This window comes from Parus major, chromosome 8, assembly GCF_001522545.3.
Source record: "Parus major isolate Abel chromosome 8, Parus_major1.1, whole genome shotgun sequence".
In the NCBI taxonomy this organism is placed as follows: domain Eukaryota; kingdom Metazoa; phylum Chordata; class Aves; order Passeriformes; family Paridae; genus Parus; species Parus major.
In genome coordinates this window covers 7,138,951-7,158,953 of record NC_031777.1, presented here as the reverse complement: position 1 = coordinate 7,158,953, position 20,003 = coordinate 7,138,951, and the positions used below count along the sequence as shown (strand labels likewise).

General features: G+C 38.5%; 1 protein-coding gene across 14 annotated transcripts in view; it reads left to right on the top strand.

Moving 5' to 3' along the window:
- RC3H1 (ring finger and CCCH-type domains 1) overlaps positions 1-20,003 on the top strand; it is a 57,940-nt gene that overhangs the window by 16,826 nt on the left and 21,111 nt on the right. For 8 of the 14 annotated variants that reach the window (XM_015635686.3, XM_015635685.3, XM_015635682.3 and 5 more), the window contains exons 1-5: positions 7,553-7,783; positions 15,340-15,460; positions 16,705-16,944; positions 18,056-18,231; positions 19,039-19,239. In XM_015635686.3, the coding sequence (XP_015491172.1) occupies positions 7,553-7,783; positions 15,340-15,460; positions 16,705-16,944; positions 18,056-18,231; positions 19,039-19,239 (969 nt within the window). Of the gene's footprint in view, positions 1-1,626; positions 1,792-7,417; positions 7,784-15,339; positions 15,461-16,704; positions 16,945-18,055; positions 18,232-19,038; positions 19,240-20,003 lie in introns of those variants that run through there. The other 6 variants (XM_015635674.3, XM_015635675.3, XM_033516487.1 and 3 more) reach the window with 4 other exon arrangements.

Genomic DNA, 20,003 nt, shown 5'->3' with positions numbered 1-20,003 from the left:
ACTGTAGATTATTCTTGCATGGAAAGGACAATACTGGTCTCAGTGATTGAACACTACTCACTTCAATTGCTTTTTCGTCTTGAAGTTTACTATTTGGAGTTATTTTAGATGAGCTGTTTATGTGGCTTATTTGTTGCCTTGTTTTAGTTAAAATGAGGCATTGGTTGTGAAATTGTTGTCCACCCACATTTCTGCCTACCTGTGTTTATTAATAAAGATCTATGTTTAAAACTTCAGCTGGAACTATGCAACCAGTCCATCTGGAATATCTTAGGAAGAAATGAGAAAGAAACAGTAGTGACTTGTTTAGCTGACACTGAGAGGTAATATGTGTCTGTACCCTTGAATCTGAAGACTTCCACAAGCTTGTCCTCTTTGTCTTTGCCATGGCTTTTTTTTAAACATGTGTCTTCTCTGGGAAAAGTAAGTTGTTAGCTTGCCTCCCTGCTAGCGGGATTGAGAGCTCTTGAGGGTTTGACCAGTTGAGCCTAAGTCCATGTCCTGGAAACTGCTATGGATTTTTGAAGTGCATTCTGCCTTTCTTCTCTTAATCTGTTTGATTTTACCTTGATTTCTTTAGTACTATTTAGTTTAATAATCATGTTACTGTTACAGTTTTCATTGACAAATTCAAGAATTCGTAATTTGCAGCGAAAGGAATACGTTGTAGAGCTGTCATCCACTATTAACTCCCTGGACTTTATCATCGATTGGTAGAGAAAATTTTCTAGGTGATAGATCATAAAACCATTTGGTATTAAGAATTGGTCACTTGCTTTTTCTTTTAAATAAGCTGTAAGGGATGTATAATATCAACCAGAAATTATGAAGCTGGTCATGTATATTTTCCCTGAAAAATTATGATTTTATTCACATGCAGGTTTTCTATTTTGGAGGGCATGAGCAAGAACACTTAAATTTTTTCTGAATGTGTTGTCTTTTAATGTTCATCATCCTAATGGTGGTTGGGTGAAAATAGGGATTGAGAAAATGATATCTCATATTTCAAAAATTATATATGAGGTTTCATTCCATTTTTTTCTTATTAAACACCATATAAATAACTTCATTCAACAGTTTTCTGTAGAAAGACACAAGGTCTTGCCTCACAGGATGTTGGGAAGCTTAACTCATTGTAAATTGCTTTCAGAGTGTCTGTTGAGAAGGTAGAGTTGTGATGTTGATTGTTTGGTTTTCTTGTTTTCCTTGTGTTATTACTAGGCAGGAAACTTCAAAGAAGGAATAACATCTTGTCCTTAACTAAGCCTATTTTCCTAAGGTACTTCACTGACTCTACCAAGTAAGAGACTTTTGCCTGAAATTACATACATTTGTCCCTTTGTTTTTGCAGTCAAAAATTGCAGAGGAGAAAAGAAAGTAGATCTTGAATCTGATTTAACTGAGCTTCAGTTACTTTGGGACATAGTTTTGATGATGTTCATGATTTTATCTTTGCTTTTTTTTTTAAGGACTTTATTATACAGCTACTAAAGCCAGGTAATTCTTTGAAGGAAGAGTGGGAATATGCAATACATCCAGATTTGCAAGTTTTGGTGTTGAGCGGGGATTTCTTTGTTGGGGCTCTGTGCTGTGGGCAGTGTTTAGTGTTGTTGGGTGTGTGCCAGCAACACGCATGCGTGGTGGACGAATGAGGAAGTTAAGCACTTGATGCCAGCAGAGAGTTTACTGAGTTTGGGAGTGCAAACAGGAGGGGGAAAAGAGCCCTGAATCTGTTGGATATACCCTTCTATGCTTATGGTATGTGTTGTTCATGGAGCTTCCCAGGCAAAGGTAAGAAACTTGTTTCTTCTACTTAGTCTTCCCTGATCAGGTGTGAACTTTCCCTCACTCTTTAAAAATTTTTAGAGGTTTTTCTGTGGAACTGGATATGGAAAACATATCTAGCATGATTTATCCTTTTATGTGAACAGTGAAGTTGGCAGTACAGGGTGCTTGTAAAAAAACACATTACTTCTAGCTGGTCAGAGCTTCCCATAGGTTGTCAGGTGAGGTTTTCCTAAAATGAAATTCAGGACTTTTTAAAGTATGTGCTCAGGGAGAAGAAGAAAGCTACTTAAGTGCCCTCAGAAATACTGTTTATTACAATGAGCACACTGGAGTAGAAAACAAAAAGGTTCTGTGAAGCACCGGTAAAAATTTATCTGTTTGGCACTAGACAAGAATGGAGGAGGTTTGGCTTCTGGCTAGAATTGTACTATGGGTATCTGGTAATCCTTTTGAGTTAGGAAATGCTTTACTGTTGTCTGATAATTTAATTTTGGTTGTTGATTTGTTTTTAATCTCAAAGTGTCAGGTTTTGAAGTAGTTAATGTACCACAGAACCAGTCTTGCAGGGGAGAGAAGTGTGCCTGATTACTTTTTCTCAGAAAAGTATAAGTTATTATGAAGGAGTAAGAGTCTTTAAAAGAATTAATGAAATGGTGTTTTCCTTATTAGAATAAATAATTATTACTCAAGAGGTGTACCTGTGTGAGCAGTTCAGTTGGCAACCCTGAGTTTGTTTTGGCTCTGAGGAGCTTCTGTATGTTAAGCTTAGTAGTAAATAGGCTTTACTTGTGTTCACTGGTAACTGTGACAGGAAGCTCTGCTTGGTTTAGCTAGGAGTAAGACTCAGCATAAAAGAAGCAGCTTCAGCTTAACTGAATTTTGGTTAAGAAGGTGATAATACTGTTTGGGTAATGAAATGCTGTGGGAATACATAAAACTCGGGAGTGAGTAATGCTTTTAAGAGCTGTATCTACTGAATCGGCAGGAGCTGAGCCAAGGGTGCCCCTTAGGTGTGCTGAGTCATCTGCTTAATCTGTGACATGACTTAGTGTGGAGTGCTGCTGGGAGAGAGGTGTGCCTACTCAGTAGGGACGAAACAGCATGTGATGTGTCTATGCAAGAGCATGCTGGGTCCAAGTAACATCTTTGTGAAAGAATTTGGGGAGTGCTTGGAACCTGCACCGGAGAGCTCACTTAATTCAAATTGAAAGCAGAGGAGTTTCCCTGTGTATCATCATGTGTGAAACTTGATACCAATGGATGTTGGTACAGCCTGTACTGCATTTTACAAACATCTTTTTTCAAGAGTTGAATCTGCAAAGGACATGTGGAAGACTGGTTGCCAGAGACATAAAACAGCTTGGACATGAGGCTATGCCAGCCTCTGCATAGTCCAGCAGAGTAAGGATTGAGTGGTTTTTCTGGTGGGCTATGGAATAATCATGTCCTTTTCTGAAGCACTGGCAGGGTCCCAGAGGAGACAGGTCACTGATCTGATTACAGTGTGACATTTCCAGTCTGGGTTGAAGGATGGAATTTCAAGGATTTTTTAGGGGCTGGGAGGCACAGAAGAGAGGAGAAATTTTTCTGTGTGGTTCTATATGTGGATAAAATAGCTTATGCAGGGCTAAGCAGGAGGATGAGACTTGCATACAGGTATTTTATATTTTCAGACTCAGAAATAACAAGATCAGTCTGTCTCTGGTTTCAGTTTAGGATTCCAGGCCTGTGTCTTGGGGCATCTTCGTTTTTAATTGCACCTTTTCTTCCAGTTTATGTACTATGGATGTCTTTTTAGTTTTTTTACTTTCTTGGGTTTTGACAGATATCATGTACAAAGAAGTGTGTATGGATGTATATTTTACAGTGTTAGAAGCTATTTAGTGTGAAATACTTAGTGGATTGAGGGTGGGTTAAAAATGTAATATTATGGGGAAGGGAGCTATCTAAATAGTTATGTCTCTTATAAATGTTTGCGTTCTTTTTTTGCCTTTTTTTGAATTCTGTTTTGCTTTCCTCTGGTATAATGCTGAAGATATATTTTTTTTTTAAAAAAAAAAAAAAGCACTGTACTATAAAAGTGAATATACTTTTCCTGCTGTACATGTTCAAAGAAGGGTTCTCTTTCTGTAGTAGTGATGGTTCCAATAGCAGACAGTGATAATGAAACTGTCTTATTTCCACTGTTTTATTGCTCTTTGTAATGTCTCTTATTTAAAGTAGCTCTTTGAAGTTAGAGATTGTTTTTTTCCAGTTATTTCAAGGGTCATAGTGAGTCACAAACCTTGATACAAGGCATAGGTACCTTTAGCAGCTTCATGTCTACATCTGTAAGCTTTGTGCCTGGAAGAGATTTACATTGTATCTCAGCATTTGCCTCTGCTCCCTAGTCCATCCGAAGGTTGACAATCTGTTAGGAAAACAGGACCATATATGTGGAAAGCTATGAGACCAGCAGCAGCGCTTGGTTTGGTACCAGCCTGTGTGTGTGTGTGACTTGTGAATCCTTGGTTCCCTTAGATGCCATTCCTGTCTTCTGTGGGATCAGAGAAATTCCAGGTTTTGTGCTGATCTGCTGTAGAGATTCATTAGAAGCATGGGGTTTATTGTTCAACAGCTATTCTTTTCTGTGAGGAAAAAGTTAGCTGCATCACACCAGTTAGCCACCTGTTGCAGCAACTAGACTGTGCTGAAATAGATGACTTTTGGAGGTTTCTCACAGCTGTTCTATTGTCAGTGCTGTCTGTGGCCTTCTTTTGGCATTTAGGCACCAGGACACAACCTCAGACACTGTGGAGTCTCTGAGAACTCTGCTTATGTATAAGCTTTGCTTTCCTTGTTCCCCAGCCTTTTGAGACCTGTCTTGACACAGGATTATGGATGCCAATAATTAGTCCCTCCATCTCCAGACTCACCAAACTTCTCTTTCAACTGTTGAGTTTTTAAATAAATATGACCTATTTCATTATGTCAGAGGTACAGGTAGCAACAACATGGCTGTGTTTACTGGGTTTTTTTTAATTAGTTAAATAATGTTAAAGTTTCATTCAACTCCTTTCTTTCAGTTCACAGCTTGGGATAGTGGCATCTCCATATTCACGTCTGCTTTCTAGACTTGATAGTACAGCTTCATGTTAGCTTCTGGTTTTAAATCTTCTCAGTTAATAAAAAACTTCTTTTCCTGAATGCTTGGCTAATAATTTGTTTTAAATAGACTGTTCAGTTTGTTTCTGAATTGCAGAGGATTCTGGGAAATTGTTTCTAGATACTCTAGATACTGGTCAAATGAAAGAATATGATTCAACTCTTAAATTTTGATCCCCAAAGTATATTTCATAGCACAGCCATACATATAGTAGATTTACTACGCTGTATACTGCTCTTTGCAAAAGGATATCTGTGGTGTTTCTAGGTAATTTCTGTTGCAGATTTGGTTTACAAAGGATAATTCTGGCTTGAATCCTTGTTACCAAAGTTTACTCAGTATATAAGAGGTCAGATAGCTTGGAAATAAATTTGCTTAATGGTTTAGGGATATCATCTGTCAGTGAAGTAACCTAAAATTATAGAAGATTTCGTTTGGGTTGTGGTGATAACATCAGTAATGGGAATGATTTGACTCTATGCTGACAAGATGGAAAAAAAAAAATACTGCCATTCAAAGATGTATTTTAGAAGTGGGAACCCTGAACAACCTTGACATCTTGTTGTTGTACAATGGTGACGGTTGGGTTAACCATATGTGATGCCTCTTCCTTGTAGCACCTTGCCTGGGCAATACTGATTTTTTATTCATTCCTTACTGGCTGGGAACCAGAGGCTGTGAGGCATTGTATATTGTCTTTTGAAGAGAGAAATAATTCTTTTTTCCCTAGAATTATAAAGCATCCTGAGCTGGAAGTGACTCAGAGGGATCATCATAGTACAACTCCTTTTCATTAGCTTTAAAGCTAAGATTAGGTGTTTGATGAAACTTGCTTAAAGTTTACTTAACTACAGGCTTAACTAGTAACACTTCCTTGTTTACCTCGGCAAAATAATGTTACTGTGAACAACACTGCACTAAATTTTGGTAAAAAAGAAGGCTTTTTCCAGAAAAAAAAAAAAAAAGTGGCAGAGGCTTTTCAGAGGCTTTATTTTAGCATTAGATTTTTTTCTGGTTTAAAATGCCTTGACTCTGAATTGCACAGGTCCTGATGTAAAGTTTCTCTCTTTGCCTTTAGAATTTAGATTTTAATTGTAAGTGTTTTTTAAGCTTAAGATTTGATAAAAAGTTTTTATTTTGCTTGTGGAAGAACTTTTGGTCAGAACAGATACTAGCAAGCAAGTGTGCAGTCCTTGGTTTGAAACCGAATCCAGTGGCGTGTGGGAAAGAGAAACTAATACATATGGGTGGTTGGAGTGAGGTTTTTTTTGTCATTTTGCTGCTTGATTTAGAAAAATTGGTTGTGAATCAGTAACTTGAACTTTTTTTTCCCAAACTCCACTAGTGAAAGTAAGCCAGACGTCAGAAATTATTTTATTACCAATTTTCTTTTTGCAAATGATTTTTTCTCATTCTGTGATCCATCTACTCTGCTACATTTCTTCTCATAAGAGTTCTGCTTTTTTCCTGTCCTAAATCTTATCTTCCATTCCCTTATAATGAGTAACATTCGATCTTCTTAGTATTTTGATTTGAAAGTGCCAAGTAATAAAGACCTCCCAGCTTTTCTTCTATAGTAGTTTCAGTGTGGTTTCTCAACAGAGTAAAGATGTTGCTTTCTCTATCAATATAATCTTGAGGAAGGCAGTGAATGATCTAAATTGTGGTTACAAAAGGAACAGTTAAGGAACAATTGTCAGTCATGCAGTCATAAATAACTACTACTAGAAGTGGTCATCCAGCTTTTGAAGGATAGAGGTGCTTGGATGGCAGAGGGCAAGTTAACAGTGCTGAATTCTAGCAGGAGGGTATGCAGATTCCCAGTGTAACTGAGATGTGTCTGGATGCGTCTGTGTGGTACCATACAGCTCAGTACAGATCAGATTGTGTGAAGGTGCTGTAGTAGCAGCACATAGTATCACTGAGTGACGTGTGAGAGCTGTATTGCACAGTGTCTGACTGACCCTGAGCCTGAGGCTTGGGCATCTTGCACGTTTTTGGAGTTGTTGTGTGTCAATCCAGAGCCCACTGGACTCTGAAGAAAGGTTGCTTGTGATAGAGGCTTTGGATGAAGCCCTGTCTAAGCAAAATTATTTAAATATTAAATTATTTTGTACAGTAGATATTGTACAAAAGTAGATTAGTGGAATTGTCTTTTTTATTCATGTTTTGTTGATGTCAATTTGCTCATTTATAAAGAGAGAACATAAAAACTGAAGGGTAATCAGTGTTTTAACTTCAATGTGATAATTATCTTCCTTGAGTTATTTTAAGCTGTATGACAGCAGAAATGGTTTACACTGGCTTTTCCAGAGCCAGAGACTAGTTGGAATTAAAGCAAGTCGTGACTCAGTCCTGTATTTAATGTCAGAACTGATCTCCTAGTTCAGCTACACCTCCACGAGTGGTACTTCCCTAGCACAAAGGAGCCCACATGCCTGTTCTAGTACAGAAGGCTAACTTTGTGTTTATGTTTTCTTCTAGGTTATGTTTCACACTATGTGCAGACTGTCTGTATTTACAGAAGATATTTAAAACCAAACAGACTTTTTTGCAAAATTTTGATTCCAGTGGAATCTGTGCTTTAGATTTTTGTCTCGTCAATTAACTCCTGAAGCAATGCCTGTACAAGCTCCACAATGGACGGATTTTCTCTCCTGCCCGATTTGCACACAGACTTTCGACGAAACTATCCGGAAGCCCATCAGCTTGGGTTGTGGCCACACTGTCTGCAAGATGTGCCTCAACAAGCTCCACCGTAAGGCATGTCCCTTTGACCAGACCACTATCAACACAGACATTGAACTCCTTCCTGTGAACTCAGCCTTGCTGCAACTTGTGGGTGCTCAGGTATTGGTGCTTTATTTTTTTTTTTTAATCTGTTTTGGTATTTTCCTACTTTTAGGAGGACAAATCAGGAATAATAAAGATTATGATGTTGTCTTAATGATGTGAAGAGAAGGCAACTACCTTTTTATAGATGTCTACAAGAAGTAGTAAAGGTGCCTAGAACAATAGTTTAAATCTTTCTTCTGCTGGTGACTGTAACTTTTGTTACATCTAATTCTGTGGGCTGTCACCAGAATGGGTTTGTTGTGTTTCCTTCCTTCTTCCTTGACTTTTTACCTAGCCATGCTCTAAGAAAAGGATGAGCTGGATCAGTGAGCTTATTTTGTGGGAGGACAATTTTCTGTGGTAAGTTATGTGCTTTACTGTATTCACTTTGTGAGACCTGTGGTTGGTTGTCCCAAAAGCAGGAGGGGAGTGTAAAGGATATGGGACAGATCTCTCTGGTAGCAGCCTTTATACAGCATTATTTGAAACTATGCAATGAAAATAAAACTTCCTGAGATGACGTGTTACTCTAAATCCATATTGGTGAGGGGGGAAAGCCTGCTTGAGGTTCCCGTTTTTTGCTGGAATAGGTACTGGTGAGGTCAATTGAAATGGGGATGAGTGGCACTGGTACTGACAACAGCCCCAAGAAAGGGCAGGGATGTGGGGAAAGCAGGATCACCTGTTCAGTTGCAGCACAGACTTAAGCTGGCAAAAGCTTATCAATGTTAGGTCTCAGGTAGCTCCCTGTGACCCACACTTTTCAAGGCTTGTGGACAGGATTGTGGTCTTAGGAGACGAAGGGCAATCGTGTAACTTACAGGTGAAGAAAATGTAGATGGGATGTAGTTACCGTAAAGCGGTTACTGTCACTAGTGGACACAAAATTCAATCACAGCAGGCAAAGGTTTTCATCCAAAGAAGGCAGAAGGCTTTATTTTGGGGTTTTAAGCCCCTTTTGTAAGGTGTTCTGATACAGGTTTAACATGATTGGTAAAGGGAACAACACCTCTCTTGTCCCATTGATGGAACAAGAGAAACACATTTAGGACATCTGTACACCACTGTTTTGGGAACCAAAAACCTATTTACAAAAACTAGTCCTTGAGAGAAAATGTTCTCAAGAAACTTTCCCCTGGGAGCAGATCAGCCACCAAGAGGCTGAAAATGCTCTTAGGCTCAGAAAATCATGTCCAAAGGTTACTGTTTTATTTTGTACTGATCGGTGTCTGGGCTAAGTGAAACTAAACACAGCAAAAACTTCAATGAGATCTGTAGTTTGTAGAAGAGGAAATAATTGTGGAAGAGCTGTAAAAGGTGTGGAGGAAAGAGATGCTCTTTTTATGTTGCTTTTTATTAGGTATTGTGACTTACAGGTCCATGTATGCTTTTGCCACTTCTTAGTTTATCAAGTAATATGGCTAATTATTTTTTCTTTTGTGGTGTATGGCATAGATGTTATTAAAGAAGCTCAAAATCAAATGGTGTATCTGGCTATGCTAAGTGATTCATCCTGCGCTGCAGGAGGAAGCAGTGAGAATGTGCTCTCCCATTCCTGTGATATGCTGCCATCTATGAAGAGCTTCCAAGCAATATGAAATCTCTGGGTGATGTCATTAAAAAAAGTTGTCATTCTCTTTCTCTCATGTATGACATGATCGTTATCCCTCTCTGCAGTTTCTTGTATATTTCCAGTTGCATCTGAATGTCCACATTTGTGATAAATGTCTTTTTTTCCCCTTGCATTTTTTGGTTGTTTTGTGTGTGTTTGTTAAGCTTTATGAGATGCTGTATGATAGCTTAAACTTGATCTCTGCCAGAATTTAAATTTTCATAAAAGCAAGGTTCTCTGGGATGGAAACCCACCATGCTCTGTTTAGGTAACTGAGAATTCTTTTCTGGTTTTACTAGTTAGCCAGCCAGAGTTATCTTATCCGTATGTGTGAGGTATGAAGAAAAGTTTTACCGTATAGTCTCGAGAGCACTCTAAAAGTTAGGTTCTGACTTTGCACTAATGACATCATTTTGTGCTCCCTTTTTATCTAAAAGTTTTGTGTGATTAAGGTTCACAGGACCTTGTTTCAGCATGACCTGAAAGCTGCAAATGCCACCAAAAGATACATTATTCCCACCCCCATTCTTTTCCACTCATTTCTGGTTGTTTGCTGCTTCCAGCATTCTGTTACCTGTAACAATAACTGTGGATCCTAGCTGAGTATTTGTTACTCACAAACTTTCCCCTTAAGAGAAGTTTCAACCACCTTCCCTGACAGCTCCTAATTTCAAATGAGCATGTGAATGAAATGAGTTCAGTATAACTCACTCTCCTTTCTCTTCCCTTTCCCATCCTGGCAGCTTTTGCAGTGTTTACCAGACACTGGACTACTAGAAAATAAATACAACTACTTTCCTGTGAAGGACAGGGAAACAATTGCTATCTTCCAATAGACTGTCTAAGGCCATTTTTAAAAAATCTTTTTACCAAAAAAGGATTGCTTAAGGACAAATGTTTAAAAAATTGGTACTTTAGACAAATTAGTAATTTTGAACTCCTTCTAAGGGAGTGTGATCTTGTGCTATTTCAGCAAAAATGGTCTGTGAGCAGGAATCCAGCTTTCAAAGCAGGAGTAGTGTCAACTTCAGTTGAAACTGATTCCATTTGTTTTTCTGCTCTGGGTTTAGTTTCAGGAGCATGTATGTGTCATTAGCATCCCTTAATCTCCAGCAAACCACTTTACACCTTAACCCGAGTCCACAGAGACCTGTAATACTTTATTTGTAAATGCTAAATTCCAAAAGAAAATGTTTCATTTTTGAAGGAAATATAGTGAAGCCCAACTAAAGCTTTCATCTGTGAGGGGGAAAAACAGTTTGTTCTTTTCCCTTTGGTGTTACTCCTGGGGAATTCACACATTTATACTTGTTAAGTGCTTTTTTGCTGGAGGTGGAGGAGGAGACCAGGCAGTTTAAAGAAATAGATCTATTCTGCTGTGACTGACAGCAGTGACAGGATTCCAGGGCAAGTCACTCTGGCTTTTGCACAAGTACAGCGAGTAAAATAAGCAGGACTGTACTTCTGGGGAAAACATACTGAATTTGTCACACATTTACCCAGGAAAGTAATAACATATTTTTCTGACAGTAGCATTCTCTCTCTGGATAGATTTTGTCACTCTAACAGTGAAAACAGTTGGTTTCTTACTTGAATTAGACTCTTTTTCAGTTTTCACTCTCCCACCTCTTTCTGATGAAAGCTGTTGCCCAGGTTGTAGCCACTCTTGATGTGAAAATTAACTGTTGCAGATTCAGATTTCTACCTGTTCCCCTGTAGTATGGTGCACATCAACACTGGTTATAGGGGCTGTTCTGGAAGACAGTGGTCATAGAATCACAGAGTGGCTTGGGTTAGGGGAGACCTTAAAGCCATCTCATTCCAGCCCTGTGCAGTGGGCAGGGACACCTTCCACTAGACCAGGTTGCTCTAAGCCCTATCCAGCCTGGCCTTAGACACTTGCAGGGATGAGATATCCACAGCCTCTAGTTAGGTAGTTCAGATCATGTCCACATACGTTTTGCTACATAAGATAAGGAGAGGAAAGGGATCATAAGGGGAACATGAGAATTTATTCCTGGGAAAGCTGAACACAACTGAGTACTTAAGCAGGAGGTGTAAGGGAAGGGAGACACGATGGCCTTGGACACAAATGAGCAAGGTATTCATAAGTTACCTTGCTTCTTAGACTTCCTGGGTAAAGGAATCCGTCAAGTTTGTTTCTGTGGGAATAACATTTTGAATTTTAGCTATTCAAGCATCCACATATTACTCACTATATGCAACTATTTTAAGCATTCACCTGGCCAGTGTTTTGAAGGTACCTGATCATGAATCTGTCATTTAAGCTCTTCCCTCATGTTTTTTTAACCCATGAAACAGCAGCAGGCACATTCCAAACAGGTGACATAGCATGGCAGAAATGCCTGTGGTGTTTTAATTTTGGCATAGGCTCCTGCTGGAAATGATAAATACGATTTTAGACATTGGAATTGTAGATGATGAGAGACAGGGTCATCTTAACTCACAGCACTTTCAAAAGGGGAAGATTTCAAGTGCAGAGCTATTAGAGGCACATTTGATAATTTTTAAACTTTTGATGGAATGAAGTGCCACAAAAGGAATTATCTGTTAAAAAGTTGTCTTTAATGTAAACTTTTGAGGAACTAAAGTTGGTAGGGTTTGGATTTTGTTTGGTTTCTTTTGGCAGGAAGTAAATCCTTCATTTGCAGGGAGGGGGAGGGAAATACTGCTAGAAACAGTTTTCAAACCATACAAAGAGGGATTTGGTCTATTTAACATGTTCTTATTCTGTGCAGTTAGATGTCTAATGATCATTACTGACAACTCAAGCTGACTTCCTTCATCAAATTACACTTAAATCACCACTTCAAAATCACTGCCTGGTATGAGATGATGCTTTAGCATTCTTTTCTGGTCCCCTTCCTTATGCTGTCATAACCTGTGTCTTCCCACAGCCACAAGCCATGCTGATGGGTAACATTCCACTGCCAGGATACTTGCAGTCATTACCAAAGTACATACATGCAAAACCATCACAGATTTAAAGCAATTAAACATCTGGGATAATTTTTCCTGTCTTGCACTCATCCCCTTTGGAAGGTGTTGATTACATGAAGTGAATACATTTGCAGTAGAGACTATCATAAGCGTGTGATATCTGAGACAACGGAATATGGAATGACGGTGACAATAATGAGCTCACTTTCTGGGGCATCTATTCTGAGGCTCCCGAGAGGCATTGTAAACAGCAGTGACCATAGGGTCATGCATGCTATTAAAAGGATATTTTGGGAAGGGGAAGTGAAAATGCTTTCAAGTTAAATTATTCCTCACCAATTCCATGATGGAGCCAAAGTCAAAATTCACATTTTTCTCTTGGTATATGCTATTCTTACAATCATTCTAACCCTAAAATATTTTAGTAAGTCTTGGAAGTGCATATAATAGTACCAGCAAAAGCAAAATTACTTATAAATTACTTCTAAATTTTTTCTGCATGAGTGAAGTGTGTCTGCATGAGAAATAAATTTTCTTCTCCTGAACACTCCTGAAAACTACAGAAAAACTACTTTTACTCTTCAGTACTACACTTACTCCAGCTTCTGATAAAAAAATAATCTCTTTTGGGCTCATTTTGCAAACAGTACAGTTGTATAAAACATTTAGATTTTTACATTGAAGCTTCCCTTCAAAAGAGAGGGAATGGGAACAAAACGCAGATAGTGTTTGAATAGCTTGATGAGCTCTTGAAATTTTTTCTCTGCCAGCTTTTCCATGGGGGTAGGGGAAGCTTTCTCTTAGTTTCTAGATAGTCCTTGTGTCTCACTGGTGGAATTGTGCATGTTCTGGCATTCCAAACCACTGCTTTGAATGTGTGCTAAACCCACTTCAATTCAGGGTCAAAATCCAGGGCTGAACATCGGCTTCCTGTCCTATGTCTGTTCTGAGCCCCTTTTGTCTGCTGGGGGTTGCAACACTGTCATTGTATTTTGGGTTGTCAGCAGTGCTAGATGGAATGTTTGCAGGAGCAAGTAGGAAATTGCACAGAATATATGACTGCAGTAAATAGGGCAGAGACTGTGCAGTGTCTGGATACATATGCTTGAGATGTGTTAGTTACTCAATAAGTCAGTTCTCTACTGTGTAACTTCCCTGGCAGAAGCAAACTGCTAAAATGGCAGTGCCTTTGAAAAGGAGGTGTGGAATATTCTGTTAAGGTGCAGGCAGATTTTGCAGGAGTTAATAATTGTTTCCCAAACCCCAAGAAACCACTCAAGGCTGTTGTGACAGTTTACAGCTGACCACTCTTAACATACAGAGTTGCAGAATCTCATTTTGCTGACAATGTTCTTGCTTACAGACACAAAAACTCCTCAAACCCAAAACCCAAAATACCCAAACAAGTTCTGGCCCAAGATTAAAATCAAAACCCCACAGAACATCACAAGTTAACTTCCATCAGTGAAAAGTATAGATGCTAACCTTGTTGTCTAAATGTAATTGAAATCAGGTTTTTCTCTTTAGTAGGAATGAAAGCCTCCATCAGACACAGCCTCTATCATGTACTAGTTTTGGGATGATACTTTGTTAATTGCAGCTGATATGTTGCATTCTGAGTCTTTTCTTTGTTACCTGCTGGAAAAGCAAGATAGTAACTTTTTCTTTTGCTCTATGTGTCAAAGAAGAACCGTAGCATGGTGAGACTGTTGTCTAAAAAATACAATCATAAGGCTGAAGGATTGCTTTCTATTAAAATTGAGAAGCTGTTTACATTGGTGATGACAACCATATACGTGTGTCTGTATATATTTTATATATTTTTCTGGTTTTATTTGGTGCTGCCATCATAATGCTGGTCTTGCCATGGTTGGTTACACGTGAAAGTGAGCAGGTTTGTTGCTGTATTTAACTGAAGCATTAAAGGTTTTTGCTTTTAGATTGAAGGCCTGGGTTGGTCCCTGTAAGCAGCTATGTGAGATTAGCATGCTGTTATTGCCACTGGGACAGGGATTGACTTGGAAATAGAAGTTGCACTTTGACAGCATACACAAAAAGTGCTTTTGTTTAGTCTTCTGAGGAATTCCAGTTCTCCATACTGTCATATTGGGTTTTCTGCTGAGCAGTGATGCTGAGAAGTGTTAGTACAGTGCTATACTGTACCCTCAAATTTGATGAAAGCTTTAAGAATTTGCCAAGAGGAAAGTAGAAACAAAATTATAACTTGGGGGAGGGATGGTGCAAATCCCTTGGAAAAATCCTGATTTCTGGTGAATATCTGGAAGAAGAAATAAATGTCACTTGACAAAAAAACAACACAAAACCCCGAGAATGTAATTTGCCTCTGTCATCAGATAAATACTCACAGGGTGTGTTCATGTCCACTGCATAGGATAACTTGGTCATGCTGCTTTGTGACTGGGTCTAGTCACAATATGTTCCAAGGTTGTCTTAGTGTATTTGCTGCTAAGTCTTTCTTCCACTAATCTTAAGTAGCTGCAGTCTCTTATGCCTGAATGATTTTAGAGCTGTGAGGCTGTAGATACAGATTTGTACTTACTGGCAGACCAGGGTGGTTTTTTTGTGGATTTTTTTTTTGTTGTTGTTTTTTTTTTTTTCTTTTGTTTTTTTTTTTTTCCCTGGGTTTTTTGGCCAGTAAGCTGTGGGGATGTTTCAATGTGTTCAGTTTTGTAGTTATAGAAAGTACCATGTTAAGCCTTCTGCTTCTATTTCTGTGTTCATGTCAGCCACTAAATAAAAGAAGTCTGTTAAACATAAATTCTATCTTTTTTTGTTTTCTTTTTTGCTGGGTTTTTTATGCTATTTGTTCAGTAAATAAGTTGAAAAAATGCTGAGTAATATAGAAAAATCTCAGAAGAAGAACAAAACAGGAAATGTGCTATAGTAGTAAGTGTTTATAAGCATGGTTGCCACTTACATGTTTTTATATATATATATATATATATTCATAGTAGATGTACATGTCATCTCTCTTCAGGTTCCTGAGCAGCAGCCAATTACTTTACGCAGTGGAGCTGAAGATACTAAGCATTATGAGGAAGGCAAGAAATGTGTGGAAGAACTGGCATTGTACCTCAAACCACTCAGCAGTGCAAGAGGTAGTTCCTGCATTGCTTCCTTGGAAAATGAAACCAAAAAACCAAATATGATGCAAAACAAACTATCCAAATGATTAGTTAGTATGTTTGAAAAATGGTTATAAATCTTCTTTAGAAACAAATTGAAACAGATTTCTTCAACATTAAGGTTATGTTTTCATGGAAGAGGGGGATGTAGAATTGAAAGGTGTCAAAAATAATTTAGAGAAAAGGCTGAGGTGTTTGGCATAGTGAGTTGAGACAAACTTTGATCTTTGCAGAGTAAGTAAAAATAGATAATTTTGCCCTTTTTTTCACTTCTGCTTTGTGATAACTCTAGTGATGCAGCTCTTCCGTAGAAGATGAATAAACTGGTATGAGAAAGTAACTGCATATAAGATAGATAAGGAAAATTATAATACTTTATTCCTACAAGTTCATATACAAGAGCTGGTCAATCTGGGTAATTCTAAGTTAGAAAACTTGCACTGTGTTGAAGGGTATGTGTTTTATATATATTACATGTGCTGGATTTGGGCAGTCTGTCAGCCCAAGTAGTAGAGTTGAGCATCATGGGCATTAGGTTATCAAAAATGATTTTTTTTTTTAGAAACTGTCTGAATCTTTTGCAACCAGTGCAGTGTGACAGCAGTGTCACTCTGGGAATTGGTGGCCCAGTGAACAAGCTCTGGCTGTAGAACAAACACAGCATAGCAGCTGTATATCTAGTGAGTCACTTGTTCCTTTAACCTGAATGAAGTGGCTTTCGGTATGTTTGTGAATCAGAGTTTTGCCACATAATTAAACATCACCCAAGCAGTTTGGGACTCATATATGCTCTAAACCAAAACAGCGAAGGTACCACATGTTGGCAAGAAACTAAATGTGTTGTGAAAACAAACAAATGTCCAAGTGATCCCTAAAGTTCATGAATAAGGGATGAACTGGGAACCTGTATGGGAGCGTCTGGGACAAACTACCAGCATGGGGAAAGGATTCATTAGAGGTCCCATCTTCTTAAAAAGCCAGATCAGTCAATCACAAGATTAAGTCTTGTGGGGAAGCCAACTACCAGAAAATTACTTTTATTGCCAAGTGAAACAAACTGGCAGAAATTAACTTCTGGTATGTCTTGACTAGTATTCGCTTTGACAGAATGGACACCAGGAGAGCTAGGTTTGCACTTGTCCAGTACAGTCACTGAAGACTGGCACAAGAAGAGGAATATGAGGTAGTTTATTATTCTGTTTAATTTTGTTTTGAAGGTGTGGGTCTTAACAGTACTACTCAGAGTGTGCTGAGTCGTCCCATGCAGAGGAAACTTGTGACATTAGTCCATTGCCAGCTGGTGGAGGAGGAAGGGCGGATCAGAGCCATGCGTGCAGCACGGTCACTGGGTGAAAGAACAGTCACAGAGCTCATTCTTCAGCATCAAAACCCTCAGCAGCTTTCCTCCAACCTCTGGGCTGCAGTGAGAGCCAGAGGGTGCCAGTTCCTTGGGCCAGGTAGGTGGCATCGCAGTATCACTGCTGTATTAGAAGCAGTTTAGAATTGAGCTGTTGATAAATAGCTGTCCAGTTGCCCAAGTGATTTTATTAAACAATAGCCTAATTTCTTAGTAATAGTCTTCTGAACTAATTATGTGTCTGTTGGGCTGCTGCTTTTGGGTTTTCTTGTATTTTTAAAGCTTTTTCAAGAATAGGTGTCCTTCTGTTCTTGTCATAAGATAAATGACCAGCTGCTTCTCACTTGCTATTCCTTGAAGAGAAAAAATAAGGTTACTGGAAGTAACTGGCACAGCTTCTTTTTCTTCTCTAGGACAATAAACATAGAAAACAATTGTGGGGATAGATTTGTTACAGATGTGTGTACACATTTTTAACAAGTTGTGCATTTATAAATTAAATTCCTTTGCTTAAAATACTAGAAAGAAATCAATATTGCTTAAAAAAAAATGAAGTCTCATTATTGAAAATACAGACTTCATTTGTTGAGTCTTGAAATATGAAGCCAATTTCTTAAAGAAAAAATAGTGCAGCTTTTCCTGACTGAAACAGATGAAGGCTAATTTTGAGATACTAACTTTCATACCACTTCAAGGAAGAGAGAGGTTGGTAACGTAGCAAAATAGTGGTGCTGTAGTCTGGTTGTGTGCGCACTCTTTTTTTTTAAGTGCATGGAAATGAACCTTGCTCTTCATTAGCCTGTCAGCTTTTTCTTCTGGGACAAGTGTGGGATGTAGGCAATACACTTTGAAAACTTCTATTAAGATCAAGAGATGTACAGACAGGAATGTTCTTATCAGATGATACCCAAAATAAATGTTGTAGTGGTAGTAGTAATAATAATATTAATATAATAGAAAATAATAGATCATAATAATGATAATAATATTAAAGGTAAAAACTCCTGTTTTCCCAGGCCACAGTTTGGGAATCTGGAAGGGTTCCTTCTCTCTTTGCCCTCTGTTCGTGCTCAACTCCCTTTTTTCTCTGTGAGTTTGTGTGTCTGTTGGTGGGAGTTTTTAGTTTTTAGTTCCCAGAACAAGGAACTGCAGGAATTTTACTTGGGCTTCTCTCAACCTTTGTCTCTTTTTGCATTTCCTCTGACTGTCAGCAATGCAAGAGGAGGCTTTAAAGCTAGTTCTGCTGGCTTTGGAAGATGGATCTGCTCTGTCACGAAAGGTCTTGGTTCTCTTTGTGGTGCAAAGACTGGAGCCGCGATTCCCTCAGGCTTCCAAAACTAGCATTGGGCATGTTGTCCAGCTCCTTTACAGAGCCTCATGCTTCAAGGTATGAAGAAGATTCCGCCCAAAGGTTTTGTAATGCTATGAAAACCACTGGTTTTCCCTTTCAATTTTCATTGTCCTGTAAAATTAAATGTGCCTAAAAATATGCATAGTTAGAGAAAGTATTGCTCATTAAGTCCCACATTAATTTTAGAGAGTTCTTAGTCATTGAGCTGATGATAATGGCAATATATGTAGGCTAAAACAGTGACTTGAAGCTGTAAAGTTAGGTTTTGCATCTGTCCAGTTTCATAGAGGCACAGTTAGAAAACCTGTATGTAAGGCAGCATACTTACCTTCTTAGAAGTGGCTTAAAGCTAAAAAAACCCTAATTCTGTTAATTCGGTTGTGGTGTGGTTAGAATCAAAGAAATAGGAGACTTAAAGCTGCTTAATAGACTTTACAGTATTTAATATCTATTACTAGATGCTCAATTTAAATGTCATTCACTCTTGTTAAATGAGTAGAAAAATGCTTTGGGGTTTTGGTAATTGTACCCCCAAAATTCTGCAATGCAAACAATATCTTGATGAAGGTGTGGATACTGTAAAGTCATTTAGGAAGTGTGACACTTTAACTTATATATGAGTCAGAGTCCAAGTAAATTATGTTTTGTATCCATTTTATAGTGGTTCCACTCTATGAAGTGTGTGTTACTTTAGTAGGAGCTGGCATTCAGTGAGTAGTGTCATCGTTGATTTTAGCTTGGGAAAGGGACTTAGTTGCTGATTGAAGACGTCACTTGCCTCGGACTTCACATAATCTTGGGCTTATCCTGCTTAACTGTATTTGGCTCACTTCTCCTTACTAGGTGACCAAGCGAGATGAAGATTCTTCCCTGATGCAACTGAAGGAGGAATTTCGGACTTATGAAGCTCTGAGAAGGGAACATGATTCCCAGATAGTTCAAATAGCTATGGAAGCAGGTTTGCGCATTGCACCAGACCAGTGGTCCTCTCTGTTATATGGAGACCAGTCTCACAAATCCCACATGCAGAGTATCATCGACAAGGTAAAGCCATCTAAAATCAACCCAGTCCATCTTGTTTGCAACTGTACTAGATTATGTTTTTAACATTGAACTTAGAAATTGTGCCCACTAGTAATTTGTCCTGTTATTTCAAAACCCGTTATGTCCCAAATAATTAGAATATTTATTTGTAATCTAATGAATCTTGCTCCCTCTGCCATCCTGACATTTTTGCTAATTTATTTCTTTCTGCAGATGGAAATTCACAAAGTTTAGCTGAATAATTGGGGGGTGACCTAAGAACAGCTGATAAGTGCTGATGTAGTGACAAGAGGCTAATGGTCCATGTTTCTAGGCAGGAAGTTAGTCCACCTGTCTGTGTCTGAAGTAAGGCAGAGAGGTGAAAGCACATTTCATAAATAAAATACCTAAACTCTGGAAATGCCCAGATCTCTCTCTGTGCTCAGAAGCCACATAGGATAAACGGGCTTTCAGATTAGGGGGTGCTTTTGTAAGTGCCTAAATTGAGTGTTAAGAGCTGAATCTTGTTCAATGGTTATGAAAGCTGTGAAACAACTGCTTTGGCTGCTGTGCAAGAGGATTTAGCTTCAAGACAGCTTCTGTTGTGTCTTTATGCCTTTGCCCAACTTTTGAAGTTTCCTGCCAAACATCTTCCGAAGGATCTAGGTAGAATTAAGTTTTAAATACTGGAATTGTGTGATATTAGGAAATGGAATGTTGCTAGCTATCTTTTCCTTGAACTACCTTGTTGTTTATTTTGTGCTTGCTGTACCCAGTTTAAAGCA